The following is a 22,095-nucleotide window of genomic DNA, read 5'->3' as shown; positions in this document are numbered from 1 at the left end:
TTTTCTGCTCCATTTTTCTGTCTATCTGCCTGTTTTCCTTCTTTCCCTCTCAGCTGTTCCCTCTCAGCTGTTCGATGAAGTCTGATGACAAATATTAAACCATCTATAGTCTTTCCATCTCTGCAGAACACTGTTCGATAAAGTCTGATGACAAATATTAAACCATCTGTCGCCTTTCCATCTCTGCAGAACACTGTTCGATGAAGTCTGATGACAAATATTAAACCATCTGTCGCCTTTCCATCTCTGCAGAATACTGTTCGATAAAGTCTGATGACAAATATTAAACCATCTATAGTCTTTCCTTCTCTGCAGAACACTGTTCGATAAAGTCTGATGACAAATATTAAACCATCTGTCGTCTTTCCATCTCTGCAGAACACTGTTCAATAAAGTCTGATGACAAATATTAAACCATCTATAGTCTTTCCTTCTCTGCAGAACACTGTTCGATAAAGTCTGATGACAAATATTAAACCATCTGTCGCCTTTCCATCTCTGCAGAACACTGTTCAATAAAGTCTGATGACAAATATTAAACCATCTATAGTCTTTCCTTCTCTGCAGAATACTGTTCGATGAAGTCTGATGACAAATATTATACCATCTGTCGCCTTTCCATCTCTGCAGAACACTGTTCGATGAAGTCTGATGACAAATATTAAACCATCTGCAGTCTTTCCTTCTCTGCAGAACACTGTTCGATAAAGTCTGATGACAAATATTAAACCATCTGTCGCCTTTCCATCTCTGCAGAACACTGTTCGATGAAGTCTGATGACAAATATTAAACCATCTATAGTCTTTCCTTCTCTGCAGAACACTGTTCAATAAAGTCTGATGACAAATATTAAACCATCTGTCGCCTTTCCATCTCTGCAGAACACTGTTCGATGAAGTCTGATGACAAATATTAAACCATCTGGAGTCTTGAGTGGTGGTGGTTCATAGAAGTGTGGATTTTGTCGATTGACAAGTGTAGCGATGGTGTGTGCTTTCTTTCTTTCGTTCGTTCTAAACAGATAATGGTTTTATTGTACACAGGAGTGCATGCTTCCATTACCTGCCAGGTAATTTGATTGTATAGGAAGTGGTGTTGAGTGTTGGTTCTGATGTCATGTCTTCCTGACGTGTTAGATTATTCCTTCTGACATCTGTTACACACCTTTCTTATTTTTGTGACGTAGGAAACCAAAATATCAACAACAATACACAACGACACAACAAAAAAATATGGTTTACACAGGACTCTACCAATTTTCTGGCACACACACACAGACACACACACCCACACAGTTACACACACACAAACACACACTGTGCTGTGTAATGGTGCGCGTTGTAGTAATGTGCTGTGTAGTGATGTCTGTGTAGTAATGTGCTGTGTAGTGATGAGCTGTGTAGTGATGTGCTGTGTAGGGATGTGCAGGTGTAGGGATGTCTGTGCTGTGTAGTGATGTCTGTGCTATGTAGTGATGTGCTGTGTAGTGATGTCTGTGTAGTGATGTGCTGTGTAGTGATGTGCTGTGTAGTGATGTGCTGTGTAGTGATGTCTGTGCTGTGTAGTGATGTGCTGTGTAGTGATGTGCTGTGCTGTGTAGTGATGTCTGTGCTGTGAAGTCTGTGCTGTGTAGTGATGTCTGTGTTGTGATGTCTGTGTTGTGTAGTGATGTGCTGTGTAGTGATGTCTGTGCTGTGTAGTGATGTCTGTGTTGTGTAGTGATGTGCTGTGTAGTGATGTCTGTGCTGTGTAGTGATGTCTGTGCTGTGTAGTGATGTCTGTGTTGTGTAGTGATGTGCTGTGTAGTGATGTGCTGTGCTGTGTAGTGATGTCTGTGCTGTGTTGTGATGTCTGTGCTGTGTAATGATGTCTGTGTTGTGTAGTGATGTCTGTGCTGTGTAGTGATGTGCTGTGTAGTGATGTGCTGTGTAGTGATGTCTGTGCTGTGTAGTGATGTGCAGGTGTAGGGATGTCTGTGCTGTGTAGTGATGTCTGTGTAGTGATGTACTGTGTAGTGATGTGCAGGTGTAGGGATGTCTGTGCTGTGTAGTGATGTCAGTGCTGTGTAGTGATGTGCTGTGTTGTGATGTCTGTGCTGTGTAATGATGTCTGTGTTGTGTAGTGATGTCTGTGCTGTGTAGTGATGTGCTGTGTAGTGATGTGCTGTGTAGTGATGTGCAGGTGTAGGGATGTCTGTGCTGTGTAGTGATGTCTGTGTAGTGATGTACTGTGTAGTGATGTGCAGGTGTAGGGATGTCTGTGCTGTGTAGTGATGTCAGTGCTGTGTAGTGATGTGCTGTGTAGTGATGTCTGTGTTGTGTAGTGATGTCAGTGCTGTGTAGTGATGTGCTGTGTAGTGATGTCTGTGTTGTGTAGTGATGTGCTGTGTAGTGATATCTGTGCTGTGTTGTGATGTCTGTGCTGTGTAATGATGTCAGTGCTGTGTAGTGATGTGCTGTGTAGTGATGTGCTGTGTAGTGATGTCTGTGCTGTGTAGTGATGTGCTGTGTAGTGATGTCTGTGTAGTGATGTCTGTGCTGTGTAGTGATGTGCTGTGTAGTGATGTGCAGGTGTAGGGATGTCTGTGCTGTGTAGTGATGTCTGTGTAGTGATGTCTGTGCTGTGTAGTGATGTCTGTGCTGTGTAGTGATGTGCTGTGTAGTGATGTCTGTGCTGTGTAGTGATGTCTGTGCTGTGTAGTGATGTGCTGTGTAGTGATGTCTGTGCTGTGTAGTGATGTCTGTGCTGTGTAGTGATGTGCTGTGTAGTGATGTCTGTGCTGTGTAGTGATGTCTGTGCTGTGTAGTGATGTGCTGTGTAGTGATGTCTGTGCTGTGTAGTGATGTCTGTGCTGTGTAGTGATGTGCTGTGTAGTGATGTCTGTGCTGTGTAGTGATGTGCTGTGTAGTGATGTCTGTGCTGTGTAGTGATGTGCTGTGTAGTGATGTCTGTGCTGTGTAGTGATGTCTGTGCTGTGTAGTGATGTGCTGTGTAGTGATGTCTGTGCTGTGTAGTGATGTCTGTGCTGTGTAGTGATCTGCCATGCTGCGTTGTGCTGTTCTTTGTTATGTAGTACTCTGTTGTATTGTGCTGTGCTGTGCTGTGCTGTGTTGTCTTGTGTAGTAAAGTGCCCTACTGCTTTGTATTGTGCTATGTTGTGTTATGTTGTGCAGTGCTGTTTCGTGATGTGGTGTGCTGTCTTATATCGTGATGTGTTGTGCAACACTGTGGTGTGATGTGCTGCCTTGTGTCGTTTTGTGCAACCACACACACACACACACACACACACACACACACACACACACACACACATTTACAAGCACTGACGCACAAACACACAGGCACAGACAGACAGACAGACAGACACACACACACACACACACACACTCTTTCACACAAGAACACAAACACTCACCCACACATGCAAAAGGTCATGCATGCACTTATTGAGAAACATGCGAATAGTGACACCAGTGAAGGGAAAGAGACTCTCTTATTTTATTTTAAACATCGACTTCTTTATTCCAAAACCAGCTGAAGACACATTCTACAAGCACTCAGCATTGGAGATATCGGCATGCTGCATACGGGACCTCGGTTTATCGTTTCATCTGAATAACTAGCGTCCAGACCACCACTCGAGGTCTAGTGGAGGGGGAGAAAATTCTGGCGACCCGCCGAAATTCGAACCAGTGCGCTCAGATTCTCTCGCTTCCTGGGCGGACGTGTTACCTCTAGGCCATCACTCCACTCTTCTTGGGGAGTGGTGAAATGATGTTGAACTTCCGGCAAACAGCGGTGTGTGCTGTCAGTGTGATGAGTACTAAAAAAAAAAAAAAGAAAAAAAAGAAAAAAAGAAAAAGAAAAAAAAGAAGCCAAAGCTTTTATTCACCAAACAATGGATATCTGACATTCTTCTTCCACTGACACAACGATTTTTACAAAGAAGCTGTTCACGGTGTTCAGTGAGAGGTTGGTAGTAGACCATATGCTGCCTGAAAAGTTTATGAAAAATCTCTCGATTTCTTACAACTCAATGATAAAAAATCATGCCTGCTTTCACAAGCTGGTCTTTTAACTTTTTGTGTGTGTGAATCGTGTGGATGACGGAAGAAGGGAGAGAACCGGACAGTATTCATCCCAGCAAAGAGAGGAGAAAGGAAAGGCAAGACAAAAAGCGAGCTGAGCGCCTTACAAACTCGTCAGACAGAAGACGACACATCCATAACCCGACAATCGTTCCCAAAAGAGCTCTTTCCCAACAACACTTTGCGTGGCTTCCTTCGCTGGCTGTGCACTTGACCTTACGTTTGTCACCTGACCTTACTGACATGAAGGCCTGGTTACCTGACCCTACTGACGTCAGGAAGGCCTGGTCACCTGACCCTACTGACGTCATGAAGGTCTGGTCACCTGACCCTACTGACGTCATGAAGGTCTGGTCACCTGACCCTACTGACGTCATGAAGGTCTAGTCACCTGACCCTACTGACGTCATGAAGGTCTGGTCACCTGACCCTACTGACGTCATGAAGGTCTAGTCACCTGATCCTTAGTTTCGTGCAGGCCTGCTGAGCTCTGCCGTATGGCCGTCGTAACAGGTGGGGCTGCCATCGCAGGCCACCAGCTGGAACTTCCTGCCGTACCTGACCACCACCTCGTGCCGGTGACCCAAGGCCTCATCCGTGGTGACCACCAGCGAGAAGTTGCTCGTCCTCATGGCCTCATGCTCCTCCTTCGTCCAATGGATGAGGTGCACGTGCTGCGTGAAGACGGTGTCGTCGGAGGGCGAAGTCTGGTAGGTCCAGCGGACATTGGCGCGTGTCACATCGTCCACCACCGTCTTCCGGAGGGGCGGGGTGGTGGGGAAGTAGGAGAGGTAAGTCTTCATGTCCATCACCACGTCCCGCAGGGCCTCCAGCTCTTTCCACACCTGGTGTCCCTCTGTGGACACCGCCATGATGGGCCAGCGGATGCGAGCCTCGCCCACCCCGGGTATGTTGGGCAGGTGGATGCGTGTCCCTGAGGAACTGACGCAGTGAGCGACACCTTTCTGAAAGTCAACCATAAAACGTGCCTAGGTTAACACCTTTCTGAAAGTCAAACCACAAAACGTGCCTAGGTTAACACCTTTCTGAAAGTCAAACCGCAAAACGTGCCTAGGTTAACACCTTTCTGAAAGTCAAACCGCAAAACGTGCCCAGGTTAACACCTTTCTGAAAGTCAAACCGCAAAACGTGCCCAGGTTAACACCTTTCTGAAAGTCAACCACAAAACGTGCCCAGGTTAACACCTTTCTGAAAGTCAACCACAAAACGTGCCCAGGTTAACACCTTTCTGAAAGTCAACCACAAAACGTGCCCAGGTTAACACCTTTCTGAAAGTCAAACCGCAAAACGTGCCTAGGTTAACAACTTTCTGAAAGTCAAACCGCAAAACGTGCCTAGGTTAACACCTTTCTGAAAGTCAACCACAAAACGTGCCCAGGTTAACACCTTTCTGAAAGTCAAACCGCAAAACGTGCCCAGGTTAACACCTTTCTGAAAGTCAAACCACAAAACGTGCCTAGGTTAACACCTTTCTGAAAGTCAAACCGCAAAACGTGCCCAGGTTAACATCTTTCTGAAAGTCAAACCACAAAACGTGCCCAGGTTAACACCTTTCTGAAAGTCAAACCACAAAACGTGCCCAGGTTAACACCTTTCTGAAAGTCAACCACAAAACGTGCCCAGGTTAACACCTTTCTGAAAGTCAAACCGCAAAACGTGCCCAGGTTAACACCTTTCTGAAAGTCAACCGCAAAACGTGCCTAGGTTAACACCTTTCTGAAAGTCAAACCACAAAACGTGCCTAGGTTAACACCTTTCTGAAAGTCAAAACACAAAACGTGCCTAGGTGAACACCTTTCTGAAAGTCAACCACAAAACGTGCCCAGGTTAACACCTTTCTGAAAGTCAACCACAAAACATCAGCAGGTGAGCGGGTCGGGGGACAAAAGCTACTTGGAACAGCCTTCCGCACAGCAGCTAGAGTATCGGATGGTGATACGTTAACTCACTCAGTACGGCCAGTCCTCTCTTCTCCTCTCCTCTACACAGACACCTCGGATGTCCAGTGGGTGTCTGAATGACCCAACCTTTAGCTTCCGTTGTCAGAATTGTGGTATTCTTTGTCAACATTCAACTCTTCAGTATAAGAGCCTTCCGCTTGCAATATTTTGATGATGGTAGTTGGGGTGAAACGCTGTTAACGTCGTCTCTTTCGCCGTTCGTATGGAGAGAGTTAACCTTCACGTCCCATTGTGCACAGTTTACCATCACCACTAAAGGTTAAAAAGTCACACAGCAATTACGGCCATCAGGGCAGTGAACTCATATCCACTGTGTCCAGGGCTGGGCATAGGAAGGCGGGGCCCAGTTCTCTCCTTCTGCCGTATGAACCTTTCCCCAGCCCAAGTCATGAAGCCACCCACATGCGGGGGGAGTGCGGATGAAGTGTCTGTCCCAAGGACACAGTGCCATGGCCAAACAGGTCCGACCCCACAGCGGACAGAGGAGGACTGGATCAAAGCCAAAGACTTCAGCACAGCAGTTGGTCTTTTCCATGATGGACGATAAACACGATGTGCCGTTGTGCAGCACGCACTTGGCGTTGCGCACGTAAAAGGACACACGGCAAACTCGGGGCATAGAATGGACTCTTTCCAGTTCTGTCCGTGAATGACCCATCAACATTGAATTCCTTTTCTTAAACAAACAAAAAAACATGCGTGTGGAACACGTACTTTTGGAAAGTTTATATGTTCCACCGGATAAGGGTTTTGGAGTGAATCTGGGGCATCTGAGGTAAAGACCATCATCAAGGCCAAGCAAAGGAACAACTGCATGCAGCAGCATCCACACTACAAAAAGGACAGACCCCCACTACCCGCTGACTTGGCGGGAGCGTGTTTCAGTGTTCACGCAGGCCACATCCGCCTTAACCACCACATATACACTAAATTCCGCTTTGGTCACTCAGCACGAAGTCCCTGTGGGACTGACAGCCAGACAACATATCACCTGCTGTAGTCCTGCCCACTTCATGAGGTGCTCAGGAAGAGGTACTGGCCCGACCCGACTTCAGAGACCCTGAAACTCTGCTCTGTGGAGGACCTGCAGCGTACAGCTGCCTTCATCGCGGAGACTAGAGTGTACATCTGACGAACGAGAAGAAGAAGAAGGAGGAGAAAGAGAAGAAGAAGAAGGAGGAGGAAGAGGAGGAGGAGGAGAAGAAGAAGAAGGAGGAGGAGGAGAAGAAGAAGGAGGAGGAGAAGAAGAAGGAGGAGGAGGAGAAAGAGAAGAAGAAGAAGGAGGAGGAGGAAGAAGAGGAGGAGGAGGAGGAAGAGAAGGAGGAGAAGAAGAAGAAGGAAGAAGAGAAGGAGGAGGAGGAGGAGAAGAAGAAGGAGGAGGAGGAGGAAGAGAAGAAGAAGAGGAGGAGGAGGAGAGAGAAGAGAAGAAGGAGGAGGAAGAGAAGGAGGAGGAGGAAGAGAAGAAGAAGAAGGAGGAGGAGGAGGAGGAGAGAAGGAGAGAAGAAGAAGAAGAAGAAGGAGGAGGAGGAGAAGGAGGAGGAGGAGGTATGGGGCATGGGGTGGTGTGAAGTGAAAAAACAACAACTCTACCTTGAAATAACTCCGAAGGAGCGTTTCTGCGCCGACTCAATTCCTTAATGACTAATTAGCCGTGTGTGTGTGTGTGTGTGTGTGTGTGTGTGTGTGTGTGTGTGTGTGCGTGCGTGCGTGTGTGCGTGCGTGTGTGTGTTATGTGTGTGCGTGTGTGTGTGTGTGTGTGTGTGTGCGTGTGTGTGTTGAGTATGTGTGTGTGTGTGTTGAGTGTGTGTGTTGAGTATATGTGTGTGTGTGTGTGTGTGTGTGTGTGTGTGTGTGCGTGCGTGCGTGTGTGTGTGTGTGTTGAGTATGTGTGTGTGCGCGTGCGTGCGTGCGTGCGTGCGTGCGTGTGTGTGTGTGTGTGTGTGTGCGCGTGTGTGTGTGCGCGTGTGTGTGTGTGTGTGTGTGTGGTGTGTGTGTGTGTGTGTGTGTGTTGAGTGTGTGTGTGTGTGTGTGTGGTGTGTGTGTGTGTGTGTGTGTGTGTGTGTGTGTGTGTGTGTGTGTGTGTGTGTGTGTGTGTGTGTGTGTGCGCGTTTACGTATGTGGGTATCGTGTGTGAGTGCTCATGTATATGTGTGTAGGCGCGCGTGCATGTGCGCGTCTGTGTATGTCTGTGTGTGAAGTGTGCATGTATGCACGTGCACACCCACAGAACCCCACCCCCACCACCATCACCCTCACCCTCACCACCACCAACCACCACCACCACCACCATCCCCTCTCTCACCACCACCACCACTCACCACCACCATAACCACGAACCACCATCACCACCACCACCACCACCACCACCACCATCCCCTCTCTCACCACCACCACCACCACTATCACCACCACCATAACCACGAACCACCATCATCATCACCACCACCACCACCACCACCATCCCCTCTCTCACCACCACCACCACCACTATCACCACCACCATGACCACCAACCACCATCACCATCACCACCACTACAATCACCACCTCCACCAACCACCACCACCATCACCACCACCACCACTACAATCATCACCACCTCCACCAACCACCACCACCATCACCATCACCAACACCACCACCACAATTATCACCACCAGCACCACCACGATCATCACAACCACCATCACCACCACCATCACTACAATCATCACCACCAACCACCACCACCCACCCACCCCACTCACCAAACCCACCCACCTTATCCAGAACCCACACCCCGCTCTTGGTGGTGTCCGCCTTGTCCACGATGACATCCTCCCCAGAGAAGAACTCGCAAGGCGTCCGCATGTAGTTCTTGCTGTTAGTCCCGTTGTACGGACTGTCCTTTTCGCCGGTGGCAGACCCGGCAACCACGGTGCGGCCGTAGTCCGATTTGTAGTCCCCCTTGTACTCAATATCGTACGGGTTCCAGGTCAGCAGCGGAGTGGTGTACACCACCTCCAAGGGAAACGCGTAGGACACTCTGCTGAGCAGCGGGGTGCAGACCTTCTTGCCGTTTTTGCGGATCTTGCAGTCGTTCACGGACGCCGCCGCCACATGGTCCTGGGTGGTGTCAGCGATGAAGAGGTTCCTGTCCGCGTAACCAATGGCGTTGATGGTGAGACCCATAGCGTCTGCCTTGTCCACCTCGTAGCTGCGGTGGTAGAAGGCCGTGTTGATGAGTTTGCCGGTCTTCAGGTTGTACTTGTACAGTTTGGCCGCGGGTATGCTCAGGTTGGCGCTGTACCCGTCCTTTCCGGGTACCTGGTACATCAGGTCGTCGATCAGGGAATATCTGGGGAGGGAAGGAAAGAGAAAAAAGAAAATATTTATGTGTGTTTGTTATCATCATCATCATCATCGATCATCAATTATCAATTATCATCATCAGTCATCATCATAATTATCATCATCATCAGCAGCAGCAGCATCAATATCATCTTCTTCATCACCATCATCACCATCATCATCATCATCATCACCATCATTTTCTTCTTCATCATCTTTATCAGCCATCATCATCTTCATCAGTCATCATCATCTTCATCATCATCATCACCTTCACCACCACCATCATCACTACCACCACCACACCCAACCACCACCACCACCAACACCAACACACCCAACCACCACCACCACCACACACCCAACCACCCCCACCAACACAACCACCACACCACCACCACCAGACACCCCTCATCCCAACCACCACTAACACCCACACACCCAACCACCACCAGACACCACCACACCCGACACACCCAACCACCAGCCACCAACACACCCAACCACCACCACCACCACCACCAGACACTCACAACCCCAACCACCATCACCATCAACACCCACACCCCCAGCCACCACCAGACACCAACACACCCGACCACCACCACCACCACCACCAGAACCACCCCAACACACCCAACCACCACCACCACCCACCAGACACCAACACACCCTACCACCACCACCACCACCACCAACACACCCAACCACCACCACACCACCAACACACCCAACCACCACCACCACCACCACCACAGACACCCACACACCCAACCACCACCACCACCACCAGACACCCACACACCCCAACCACCACCACCACCACCACCAGACACCCACACACCCAACCACCATCACCATCAACACCCACACACCCAACCACCACCAGACACCCACACACCCAACCACCACCACCACCAGACACCAACACACCCAACCACCACCACCACCAGACACCCACACACCCAACCACCACCACCACCACCACCAACACACCCAACCACCACCACCACCACCACCAGACACCCACACACCCAACCACCACCACCATCACCACCAGACACCCACACACCCAACCACCACCACCACCACCACCACCACCAGACACCCACACACCCAACCACCACCACCACCACTACCACCACCACCAGACACCAACACACCCAACCACCACCACCACCAGACACCTACACACCCAACCACCATCACCAACAGACACCCACACACCCAACCACCAAAAACAAACTCACTCAACAGTGTCGTCAGGTCCCACCAGCCGGTACCGAACAAAACGTGAATTGAGGTAGCTGTCCCAGGTCTTGTCCCACAACAGCCGAATGCCGAGATTGTCCACCGGCTGGAAGACAGAGAGCTCCAGACCGCCCTCTATGGGGTGGCACAGGATTCGGTAGTTCCACTGACCAATCTCCGGGATCCCGTCGGCTGTGATGTTCATGATGGTGGTGGGCAGGAAGGCGTAGTTCTCGCCCATGCTCTTGGTGCCCGTGTAGGACGTGAAGCGTATGTTGTCCTGTGGGAGGAGGTGGGGTGTGGGGGGTAGGGGGTGGGGATGGGGGGTTTGGTTAGATGGTTAAACGGTTGAAGGTCCCCATAACCTCCTGTGTGGTTGTTAAAACCAGTACCAATACAATACACGAATACACTAATTTTATTGGAGAGAGTTACCACTCTTTACTATTTGTTGATCATTTCATCTCCTGGCCTTGTTAATTTCCAGTTGAAAAACCACCGAGGCAACCATGTGTTTGTTCTGTATTGTCCATGTGTTCTGTGTGGCAGGATTAAAGAGGCTATGCTAGTCTTGAATGAAAGCCAGTTTGTATTTGCACATTTCCTCTGTCTTTGCTGCCGTGTGCACATGTGAAATGATCGGTATGACAGGCCCGGCGCTTCCTTTTTTGAGTAAGTGTCTGGGTTTGTTCCAATGTACCTTTTATTTACCTGTGTGCTTGCTGAATCGGTAGCGTAAACATCACTGACTTGAAGTTGTGTACCTTGTGAATGGAGAGAGTTACCACTCTACTATTTGTTAACTTATCTTATTGTCTACACTTTGGTACAGAATTTTTCTTTTTACCAGCAGCAAAGTTTAAAGGTCCCCATAACCTCCTATGGGGGTTAGAAGGTTAAAGGTTTAAGGTCCCCATGATCTCTTGTAGGTTAGAAGGTTAGAGGTTGAATGTCCCCATAACCTCCTGTGGGTTAAAAGGTTAAAGGTCCCATAACCACCTTATGTTTGTGTGCCTGAAATCTGATTGAATGACACAGGAAACGAAACGAATGATGAACGGCCAATGGCAGCCGTCAGTCGGCTCTACCCAGGTAGGCAGCCTGTTGTGTATATGACCCCGAGTTTATAAAACGCTTAGAGCTTGGTCTCTGACCGATGATGGGCGCTATATGAATATCCACATCCGCATCAAATAAAACGGACACTCTCTCTCACTCGTTCTCTCTCTGCTGCCCCCCACCCCCCACCCTCCCTGCCTCCAACACACACACACACACACACACACACACGCACGCACGCACGCACATACACTCATCCACCACCACACACACAGCCCCCCCCCCCTCCACAACCACCACCAAATACGCACCTGAAGTTCGTACCAGGTTTCAGCTTCAAGGAAATGACGGTCGCTGGTAAAGGGTTCCTCGATAGCATCACTCGTGACGTTGGTCCAAGCGCCCTCTAGGTAGCACAGGTTGGGCTTGAAGTACTTCCGGTAGTCCCGCACTGAAGAGTCTCCCGCAAGCCAGGCTTTGATCCATTCTTTCATTTCTGCACTCTGAGAATAAATTGATTTGTGAATCGCTAGCTGCAGCGATCAGCCCCTTGCATACGAATAATCCCAGATGCGATTTGCCTATTGTGATTTTTTTCATGCAGTGGATAAAGCTTTTGTTCAGCCCTGTCTTGAACCACTATTGGATCTCTGCAATTTGAGGATAAACTGATTTTGTGGACTGTTGTCAAATTATTGAAAGAAGCAGATATTCTTGCTTTCTGTCCATCTGTTTTTCTCTCTTGTTTTGTTTGCAACTCAGTCTTTCTCTGTCTGTCTGCCTGTCTCTCTTTCTCACTCTTTCGTTCTCTCTCTCTCCCTGTGTGTCTCTATCTCTGTATTTGTCTGCCTGTCACTTTCTCTCTGTGTGTATCTATACGTTTCTCTGTTTCTCATTCAAAATGTGGAAATAATGTATAAAACTGCCTCAGATCATTATGTAGAAAAAAATGATTTACAAAACCACCTCTGACATATGTAAACCATGAACGCAGCACTAAGCAGCTGGACTAAAAACTTAATGTAATTTTAACTTTATTAATGTAATTTTAACTTTTAACTCCAGATATTTGTCATCTTTTTATTCATTTTTTAAAAATTTTTATAGCTTTCTAGGATTTGAAGAAGTAAGTAAACAAAATGTTATATAAAAACTCGTATCGAAAAAAAGCCTCACGGAACAAATTCGTGTCGTAAAATATTTGTTTGGTTAAACTCTGGATGAGACCAGGGAATGATATAGAAGTTCATTTGAGCCCGGGTCAGGCATCTGGTTTTCACTCAGTGTTGTTTTGTTGTTTTTCAAGTAGTCGTACTCTAGCTCATATGGGTCAGTCCGCACGCTTAGACACCTCTTTGAAACTGAAACTGATTCATCCACAAACGGAATATACAGACACACACAAACACATACACACACACACACACACACACAGACAGACAGACAGACAGACATACACACACATATGCACACGCACGCAGATAGACACAGAGAAATACAGACAGACAGACACACAAATACACACTGTCACCGAAACACACAGACACAAGCACACACACAGACACACACACACACACACACACACACACACACACACACACGCAGATAGACACAGAGAAATACAGACATACTGACAGACAGACAGACACACACACACACACACACACACACACACACACACAAATACACACCGTCACCGAAACACGCAGACACAAATACACACACAGACAGAGACACACACAGACAGACAGACAAACAGACACACACACACACACACACACACACACACACACACACACACACACACACTTGCATAATATCACTAAGCAGTGAAAAGATGTTAATCCAAAGAAAGAAAGAAAACAAACAAAAAACTACACGCACACACCCCTCACCCCTCCACAAAACAACCCCCCTCCCCGCCCCCCGCTCACCGAACCACACAAACACAAAACACGCCAATCCACACACATCCTCTAACCTTCCCACACCCACACCACCCACCCCTTTCAAACCACCACAACACGAACCGTTTCCGTGAGAATGGCCTTGCTGAGGACTCACACACGCTCTATGAGAGCGTACCATGAGAGTGGCTTTGCTAAGAGCTCACACATCCTCTAACCCTCCCCACCCCCACCCCTTTCAAACCACCAACACCCGAACCTGCTCTTCAATGGAGGGCTTGTTGAGGACCTCAGGGGGCACGTCCGGATAGGGGATGTCCTCCACAGCGTTGTACTCGGTGCTGGTTCTGGATGGCATCCTCAGTCCGAAGTCGTTGTGGCGTGTGCGGAACTCCACCCCGTTGAGCACGACGGCGAGCTCCCCCATGCCAACAGTGCGCACGTTGTTGGCGTGGTTGTGGATGGTGCCTATGGAGCCACTCGCGATCGTCTCCGTTTGGTAGGACTTGCCCCCGTCCCTTCGGCGACGAACCTGGCAGAGACATTATCATCATCGTCGTCGTCGTCATCATTATCATCAACAACAACAACAGCGACATCATCATCATCAACATCAAGAACAATAAAAACAACAGTCTGTCTACCTGTCTGCCTATCTGTGTCTACCTGCCAGCGTATCTCTGTCTACCTGCCAGCCTGTTTGTCTGTCTGCCTATCTGTGTCTACATGCCAGCGTATCTGTCTGTCTGCCTATCTGTCTACATGCCAGTGTATCTGTCTGTCTGCCTATCTGTGTCTACATGCCAGCCTATCTGTCTGTCTGCCTATCTGTGTCTACATGCCAGCCTATCTGTCTGTCTGCCTATCTGTGTCTACATGCCAGCCTATCTGTCTGTCTGCCTATCTGTGTCTACATGCCAGTGTATCTGTCTGTCTGCCTATCTGTGTCTACATGCCAGTGTATCTGTCTGTCTGCCTATCTGTGTCTACATGCCAGTGTATCTGTCTGTCTGCCTATCTGTGTCTACATGCCAGCCTATCTGTCTGTCTGCCTATCTGTGTCTACATGCCAGCCTATCTGTCTGTCTGCCTATCTGTGTCTACATGCCAGTGTATCTGTCTGTCTGCCTATCTGTGTCTACATGCCAGCCTATCTGTCTGTCTGTCTGTCTGTGTCTACCTGCCAGCCTGTTTGTCTGTCTGCCTGTCTGTGTCTACCTGCCAGCCTATCTGTCTACCTGCTAGCGTATCTGTCTACCTGCCAGCCTAGCTGTCTGTCTGCCTGTCTGTGTCTACCTGCCAGCCTAGCTGTCTGTCTGCATGTCTGTGTCTACCTGCCAGCCTAGCTGTCTGTCTACATGTCTGTCTACCTGCCAGCCTATCTGTCTGTCTGCCTGTCTGTGTCTACCTGCCAGCCTAGCTGTCTGTCTTTCTGTCTGTCTACCTGTCTGCCAGTCTTACCTGATAAGACAAGACAAAATCTTTATTATCGAGGGTAATAGATAAGCAGGTAACATGCCTTTTTACATCCAACCCTCGCCCTAAAGAAGGAATAAAGCTAAAGTAGCGAAAATGAGTAAAAGGAAGAACAAATCCAAACACAATCAAAATACATCAGTATTTTCCCATTATCTCAGCATTCACAGCATTCCGCCCAAGATGGACACGGACAAGTATTTGTATTTCTTTTTATCACATCAGATTTCTCTGTGTGAAATTCGGGCTGCTCTCCCCAGGGAGAGCGCGTCGCTACACTACAGCGCCACCCATTTTTATTAAAAAAATTTTTTTCCTGCGTGTAGTTTTATTTATTTTTCCTATCGAAGTGGATTTTTCAACAGAATTTTGCCAGGAACAACCCTTTTGTTGCCGTGGGTTCTTTTACGTGCGCTAAATGCATGCTGCACACGGGACCTCGGTTTATCGTCTCATCCGAATGACTAGCGTCCAGACCACCACTCAAGGTCTAGTGGAGGGGGAGAAAATATCGGCGGCTGAACCGTGATTCGAACCAGCACACTCAGATTCTCTCGCTTCCAAGGCGGACGCGTTACCTCCAGGCCATCACTCACTCGTGAATAAGTAGACACAGACCTGCTTGATGCCCGAGTCCTGCGTGTTCCTGATGGACTCCTCCACGAACAGCTGCTGGAGCATCACCTGCCGGGTCAGCGTTGTCACCACGTTCTCCAGTTTCGCCACGCGCTCTTCCGCCGTTTGCCCTCGGACGCCATCAGCGGCGAGCGAGAGGAGCAGGAGGAGGAGGAAGAGAGGGAGACACATTGTTGTTCTTTTCTCAGCGGTCAGCTTGTGTGTGGCAGCGTCTGTGTGTAACACGCTTTGAAAGGTCTTCACGCACACACAGACACAGACACAGACACACACACACACACACACACACACACACACACACTGGACAATCCTATGAAGTCAGAACTTCTAATCCTGTTTCATTCTTCACGAAAGAACGAAAGAAGGAAGAAAGAAAATCAACGATAGAAAGAGGAAACCGATATAAAATGACGGCCTTACGGAACTTGAAATCCGATCTCAATCTGCTAGTGATGACGGAATGAATGGGAGAAAAATGGAGAGAGAGAGAGAGAGAGAGAGAGACAGAGAGAGAGACACAGAGAGAGACACAGAGAGAGACAGAGAGAGGGAGAGAGAGCGAGAGAGACAGAGAGAGAGAGCGTGAATAAGAGAGAGAGAGAGAGAGAGAGAGAGAGAGAGAGAGACAGAGAGAGAGACACAGAGAGAGAGACAGAGAGAGGGAGAGAGAGAGAGACAGAGAGAGCGTGAATAAGAGAGAGAGAGAGAGAGAGAGAGAGAGAGAGAGAGCGTGAATAAGAGAGAGAGAGAGCGTGAATAAGAGAGAGAGAGAGAGAGAGAGAGAGAGAGAGAGAGAGAGAGAGCGTGAATAAGAGAGAGAGAGGGAGAGAGAGCGTGAATAAAAGAGAGAGAGAGGGAGAGAGAGCGTGAATACAAGAGAGAGGGAGAGGGAGAGAGAGCGTGAATAAGAGAGAGAGACAGAGACACAGAGACAGAGAGACAGAGAGAGAAACTCAGATGATTTAATGCACTTGGCCATATGCCCATGTCATGGGGATGGGGAAATGTATAAAAACAACAAACAAACAAACAAACAAAAAAACAGGCAAAGCCTTCAAGACTCACTTGTGCTTCGCGCTTTAACCAGTAAAGGAATCATGAGGAGAGGAAAAAAAAAGATATTTAAAAAAAATCGTTGAAAAGTGCTCTGTATTAAATATATATAAAATAAGCTTGGGAGAAAAAAAAAAAAAAAAAAAAAAGAAGAAGAAGAAGAAGAAAAAAAAAGGTTTATGAGCGGGACGGAACCAAGCATGTTTTGTTCCGAAGAAAGCAGACTAATCCCCACTGCTGCAGCGCATCTGACGTCATTTGACTAAATCTAATACTTAAAGCAATGTTGACGTTTTTTTTTCTTCTTCTTGCAATGAATAGATGTGATTGTAATGGACGTAATAACGCCATTTAAATCATGTTTTTTTTGTTTGTGTTTTATTATATCTCGATTATTCTTTTATTTGGACGGTAAAGGAGACGTTGCCATCGCTTCAAGCACACCACAACACATGGTAGATCTCTAGATCTGCACGAACCAGTCGAGGCCTGCAACGAGCTGAAAGAAACGATCGATTCAATTTTTCTTTTATGTTCATTCCAGTTAATTCAGTGTCCACTTTAGAATATCTGTATGCTGTGAACACGTCGATGGTGTAGTTAGTATTACTGATGTGTTCTGTCCAGAATTTGTATTTCTTACCTTTTAATTGTGAACAAGAAAAACGAGGTCATGTCTTCGAATACAACCTAACTGCTAGTAGGCCTAACTCAGTGGGAAGCGGGTTTTTATCATTATTATTATTATTATTATATATATATATAGAATTTTCGGATTTCGGTACAAACCTCAACAAAATAAACCGTTAATGAATCGAAAAAACGGCTCAATTCGGGAGACTTACAACCTGGTACTGGTATGACTGCGAAGATTTTTTTCATACTATGTTAAGTCAAATTTGGTATTGGCAAACAAAGCATTTCCAGAAAAAATGGCAATGTTAAAGTTTACCATGGACACACAGACACAGACACACACACACACACACACACACACAACTGAACACTGGGTTAAAACATGGACTCGCTTTGTTTACACGAGTAAAAAAAAAAGTGCAGCAAAAAACACCAAACTTAAGTAAACAACACATTGAATAAATATCAGTACACATACAAACAAATATACAGACATACATATACATAGCACTGTAATTGATGATTATTCGGTTAAGGAGGTATTTAAGTTTGAGCACGTTTTAATTTGTCATAATTTGTTAACTGTTATACACTTTCTCTAAATCCAAATATATCTTTTTTTAAACCTCAAAAATATACCATGCAAACACTTTACAGTGTTTGTCACTGGCTATCGAAAGTGTCATATAAAACGCTGATGGTAGGGGGGGAAATTTGCGGGGTAAATACTTTTCCCTGATGTCACGATAGTTTGAACAGAAATGTAAAAAGTGACTTTCAGATTCTGGAGCGTTTTTACAAAATTGACAGAACAAACTCTCAGGTGATCGGGCAATGAATCGATATTTATGAGTTTTTAAGGGAGATACACCTAACCTGAAGCGTATTAATGCGTTTCTAAAAGTTGCTTTGACAACACTGTGCATACTTTTAATTGCTTTATACATTCTCCCTGTTACATCATTTTGCTGCAGGACCCTCCAAAGGTGGTTTCTATCTGCTAAATCGAATGCTTTTTTAAAATCAATAAACGCAGCATAAAGCTCACAGTATTTAAGGAGTTGCTTTTGTACCAGACCTAGCAGACTAGATATGTGATCAGTAGAACTATAGTACTGGCGAGATCCTGCTTGAGCTTCATTTATAATTGTATTGTCTTCAGCCCATGTAGCGAGACGTTTATTCAAGATGTAGCTGTATATCTTACTGCACACATTTAACAGAGAAATTCCTCTATAATTGTCGGGACAATTGATATCTTCTTTCTTGTGAACTGTTTGTATTTCAGATTCTGTCCATTTGTCTGGAAAAGTTCCTGTCTTAAAAAGTTTGTTGAAGTATTTTGTAACAAATGTCACAACAAGGCGATTAGAAAACTTGTAGAGTTCATTTATCAAACCGTCAGGTCCAGGTGCCTAATTATTCTTTAGAGCTTTCAGGGCATTTCACACTTTGTCTTCTGTAATGTCACAGTCAAGAATTCCATGTGTCATTGAGTGATGATAATTAATTTCATGTGTCACTGAGTGATGATAATTAATTTCATGTGTCACTGAGTGATGATAATTAATTTCTGGATCAGGATAGTTTTCGTCAGGTGTATCTTCATCGTTTACATCCGAAGAAAAGTTTTTTTTTTGAAGTGATCATACCATATATCAGGGGTTATCATACTTTGTATGCACTCTTTCTTTGTTAATCATCTTACAGTTCTCCTGAGAGATAGAGAGAACTCAGAACTCAAAACTTTTTAAAATTTATTTTTATTCAAGGATTAAGATTTTAGGCATGGCCCATTCTTCCAACCTGCATCAGTTACAATAGCACATATATATTTTTTATGAAAAGAGGAGAAAGAGAGAATCAAAAAAGAAAAAAAAAGAAAAAATATCATGCGGAAAGAATATAATAAAGAATAGACACACACGCACGCACGCACGCACGCACACACACACACACACACACACACACGCACACAGACTGACAGAAGGATGAGGGAGAGAGAGAGAGAGAGACAGAGAGAGAGATAGGGGGGGGGAGGGGAGGGAAATATGTCATCAGTATCGACAACCGGATGACTAAAGCCACATTGTTGTTACCATCAAATCTACCTACGACAGTTGTAATCAATACTTAAATGATTACTACCATCACCAGTATCACTTATACAACAGCTATTGTCACCATCATGATGGAATGAAATGGATAAATTCATGCATGCACACAAAATAAAAGAAAATGGAAGAAATCAAACAAGCAAACAAAAAAAAAGTGAATGAAAAGAAAATAGGACATAATAAGAACAAGACCAAAAGAAGAACATGGAGAATCAATAAAAACTGATCCAATTAGACATATAAGTGCCCTCATTGTTAGAGAGAGAGAGACTCACACACACACACACACACACACAGGGAGAGATTAAAAAACCCAGAGACACAAGATAAAGGGAGAGTGACAGAGAGGGATGGAGAGAGAGAGAGAGAGAGAGAGAGAATACCTTGTCGTTCCAAGAACCTCAACACTGCTTTGAACCCAGAGAACCACGACTTATATACCCTTCAGGTTTTGCACTTCACACACACGCACCACCCAGAATTGCAACAGCCACATCACCATAAAGGGATGGATAGAAAGGAGGGGGGGGGGGGGGGGGGCAGAGGGGATGCATGCATTGGCTGGTGAGGGGGGTGGGGGAGGGAGAGGTAAAGGTGCAGGCAAGGTGGTGAGGGGGGGGGGGGTGAGGCTACAAGCTTTGAAGTCGGTGCAGTTGTTTGTTTCATTTGTCAATGCACTCCAAAGGAGGAGGGCCTTGTAGTTTGTTTGTTTGTTGTTCTTATGCTTTCGAGCGGAAAGCACTGGTGTCCTAATGTCTTTTTTCATTTGCTTAATAATTGCTGTTCAGTCTTTCGTATCTCAATTTTATTGCTATTGCAAGAGAGAGAGAGAGAGAGAGAGAGAGAGAGAGAGAGAGAGAGAGAGAGAGAGAGAAATCATTCGAGCGGAAATCCCTAGTGCCCTGATGTCTTTTTTCTTTTTTTTGTTCCCCTTTGCTTAATAATTGCTGCTCAATCTTCCGCATCTCAATTTTATTGCTATTACGAAAGAGAGAGAGAGACAGAGAGAGAGAGAGAGAGAGAGAGAGAGAGAGAGAGAGAGAGAGAGAGACAGACAGAGAGACAGAGACAGAGAGAGAGAGAGAGACAGAGAAGCAAATCATTTGTGATCGTCCCGAAACGAACGCATCCTAACCCCTTCAATGGTGCACCCATTGACGCCAGGTGTTGTGAGGAAGCTGTCAATGAGAGGCCGCCATTAGGCCAGTCTTCAACGGAGACCCTGCAGTGATGATGACTCACTTTGGTAGGGGTCGGGACTCCTGTGCTCCAACACACACACATGCAGCCCCTTCCCCCCCCCCTCTTCCCCCCCCCACATACCCTCCCCCACATACCCTCCCCCCCCCACACACATTAACACACACACACACAAACAAACATACGCATCTACCTACCTGCCTACCTACCTACCTACCTATCTATCTATCTATCTATCTATCCTAATGTCTTGATTGCATTGTGTTGCGTTGAATTGTACAACTTTTTGTCACGGCGGATTTCTCTTTCTGACATTCGGGCCGCTCTCCCCGCGGATAAAACTCGGCTACATCACAGCGATACTTGACACGTGTATACACCCCCTTCTTCTTCGCTGTCTGCAAGTGTATGTGTCTCACTATCAAAGCTGATGTATTCCCTGTGGACATCCCTTTTGTTGTCGAGGGTTCTCTTACGTGCGCAAAATGCATGCTTCACACTGGACCTCGCTTTCTTGTCTCATCTGTGAAACTAGCACCCGGACCACCACTCACGTTCTGGTGGAGGAGGGAAGTACTAGCACCCAGCCCACCACTTCACGTTCTGGTGGAAGACGGAAGTACTAGCACCCAGACCACCACTCACATTCTAGAGGTAAAGGGAAGGACTAGGACCCAAACCACTCACGTTCTGGTGGAGGAGGGAAGTACTAGCACCCAGCCCACCACTTCACGTTCTGGTGGAAGACGGAAGTACTAGCACCCAGACCACCACTCACATTCTAGAGGTAAAGGGAAGGACTAGGACCCAACCACTCACGTTCTGGTGGAGGACGGAAGTACTAGCACCCAGACCACTCACGTTCTGGTGGAGGACGGAAGTACTAGCGCCCAGACCACCACTTCACGTTCTGGTGGAGGACGGAAGTACTAGCACCCAGACCACTCACATTCTGGTGGAGGACGGAAGTACTAGTGCCCAGACCACTCACGTTCTGGTGGAGGAGGGAAGTACTAGGATTACAGGATCTTTAACGTGCATAATTGATCTTCTGTGTGTGTATACACAGGAAGGGGTCTCAGGTACTAGCAGGTCTGCACATATGTTGACCTGGGAGATCAGACAAATCTCCACCCTTTACCCACCAGGCGCCGGAACCGAGATTTGAACCCGGGACCCTTAGATTAAATTTTCAACGCTTTAACCACTCGGCAATTGCGCCCGTCAATGTCCCAGGCGGGGCATCGTGTGCAGAAGTCTTCTCAAACTGGCGTGTCCCCGTACAGAAGTCTTCTCAAACTGTCGTGTCCCTGTACAGAAGTCTTCTCATACTGTCATTTCCCCCGTACAGAAGTCTTCT

At 46.8% G+C, this 22,095-nt stretch overlaps 1 protein-coding gene across 1 annotated transcript; it reads right to left on the bottom strand.

Moving 5' to 3' along the window:
• Positions 1-4,430: 4,430 nt before the first annotated feature.
• Positions 4,431-15,967, bottom strand: LOC143301911 (uncharacterized). Its single transcript, XM_076616354.1, has 6 exons — positions 15,712-15,967; positions 13,877-14,149; positions 12,022-12,213; positions 10,651-10,931; positions 8,831-9,407; positions 4,431-5,054 (listed from the first exon to the last, which is right to left on the bottom strand). The coding sequence occupies exons 1-6, from the start codon at positions 15,898-15,900 to the stop codon at positions 4,554-4,556; spliced, it is 2,013 nt and encodes a 670-aa protein (XP_076472469.1). The 5' UTR covers positions 15,901-15,967; the 3' UTR covers positions 4,431-4,553.
• Positions 15,968-22,095: the final 6,128 nt, after the last annotated feature.

Source organism: Babylonia areolata, chromosome 28 (assembly GCF_041734735.1).
Source record: "Babylonia areolata isolate BAREFJ2019XMU chromosome 28, ASM4173473v1, whole genome shotgun sequence".
Lineage (NCBI taxonomy): Eukaryota > Metazoa > Mollusca > Gastropoda > Neogastropoda > Buccinidae > Babylonia > Babylonia areolata.
Note: the sequence above shows the minus strand (reverse complement) of the source record. Positions and strands in the feature narration are given on the sequence as shown.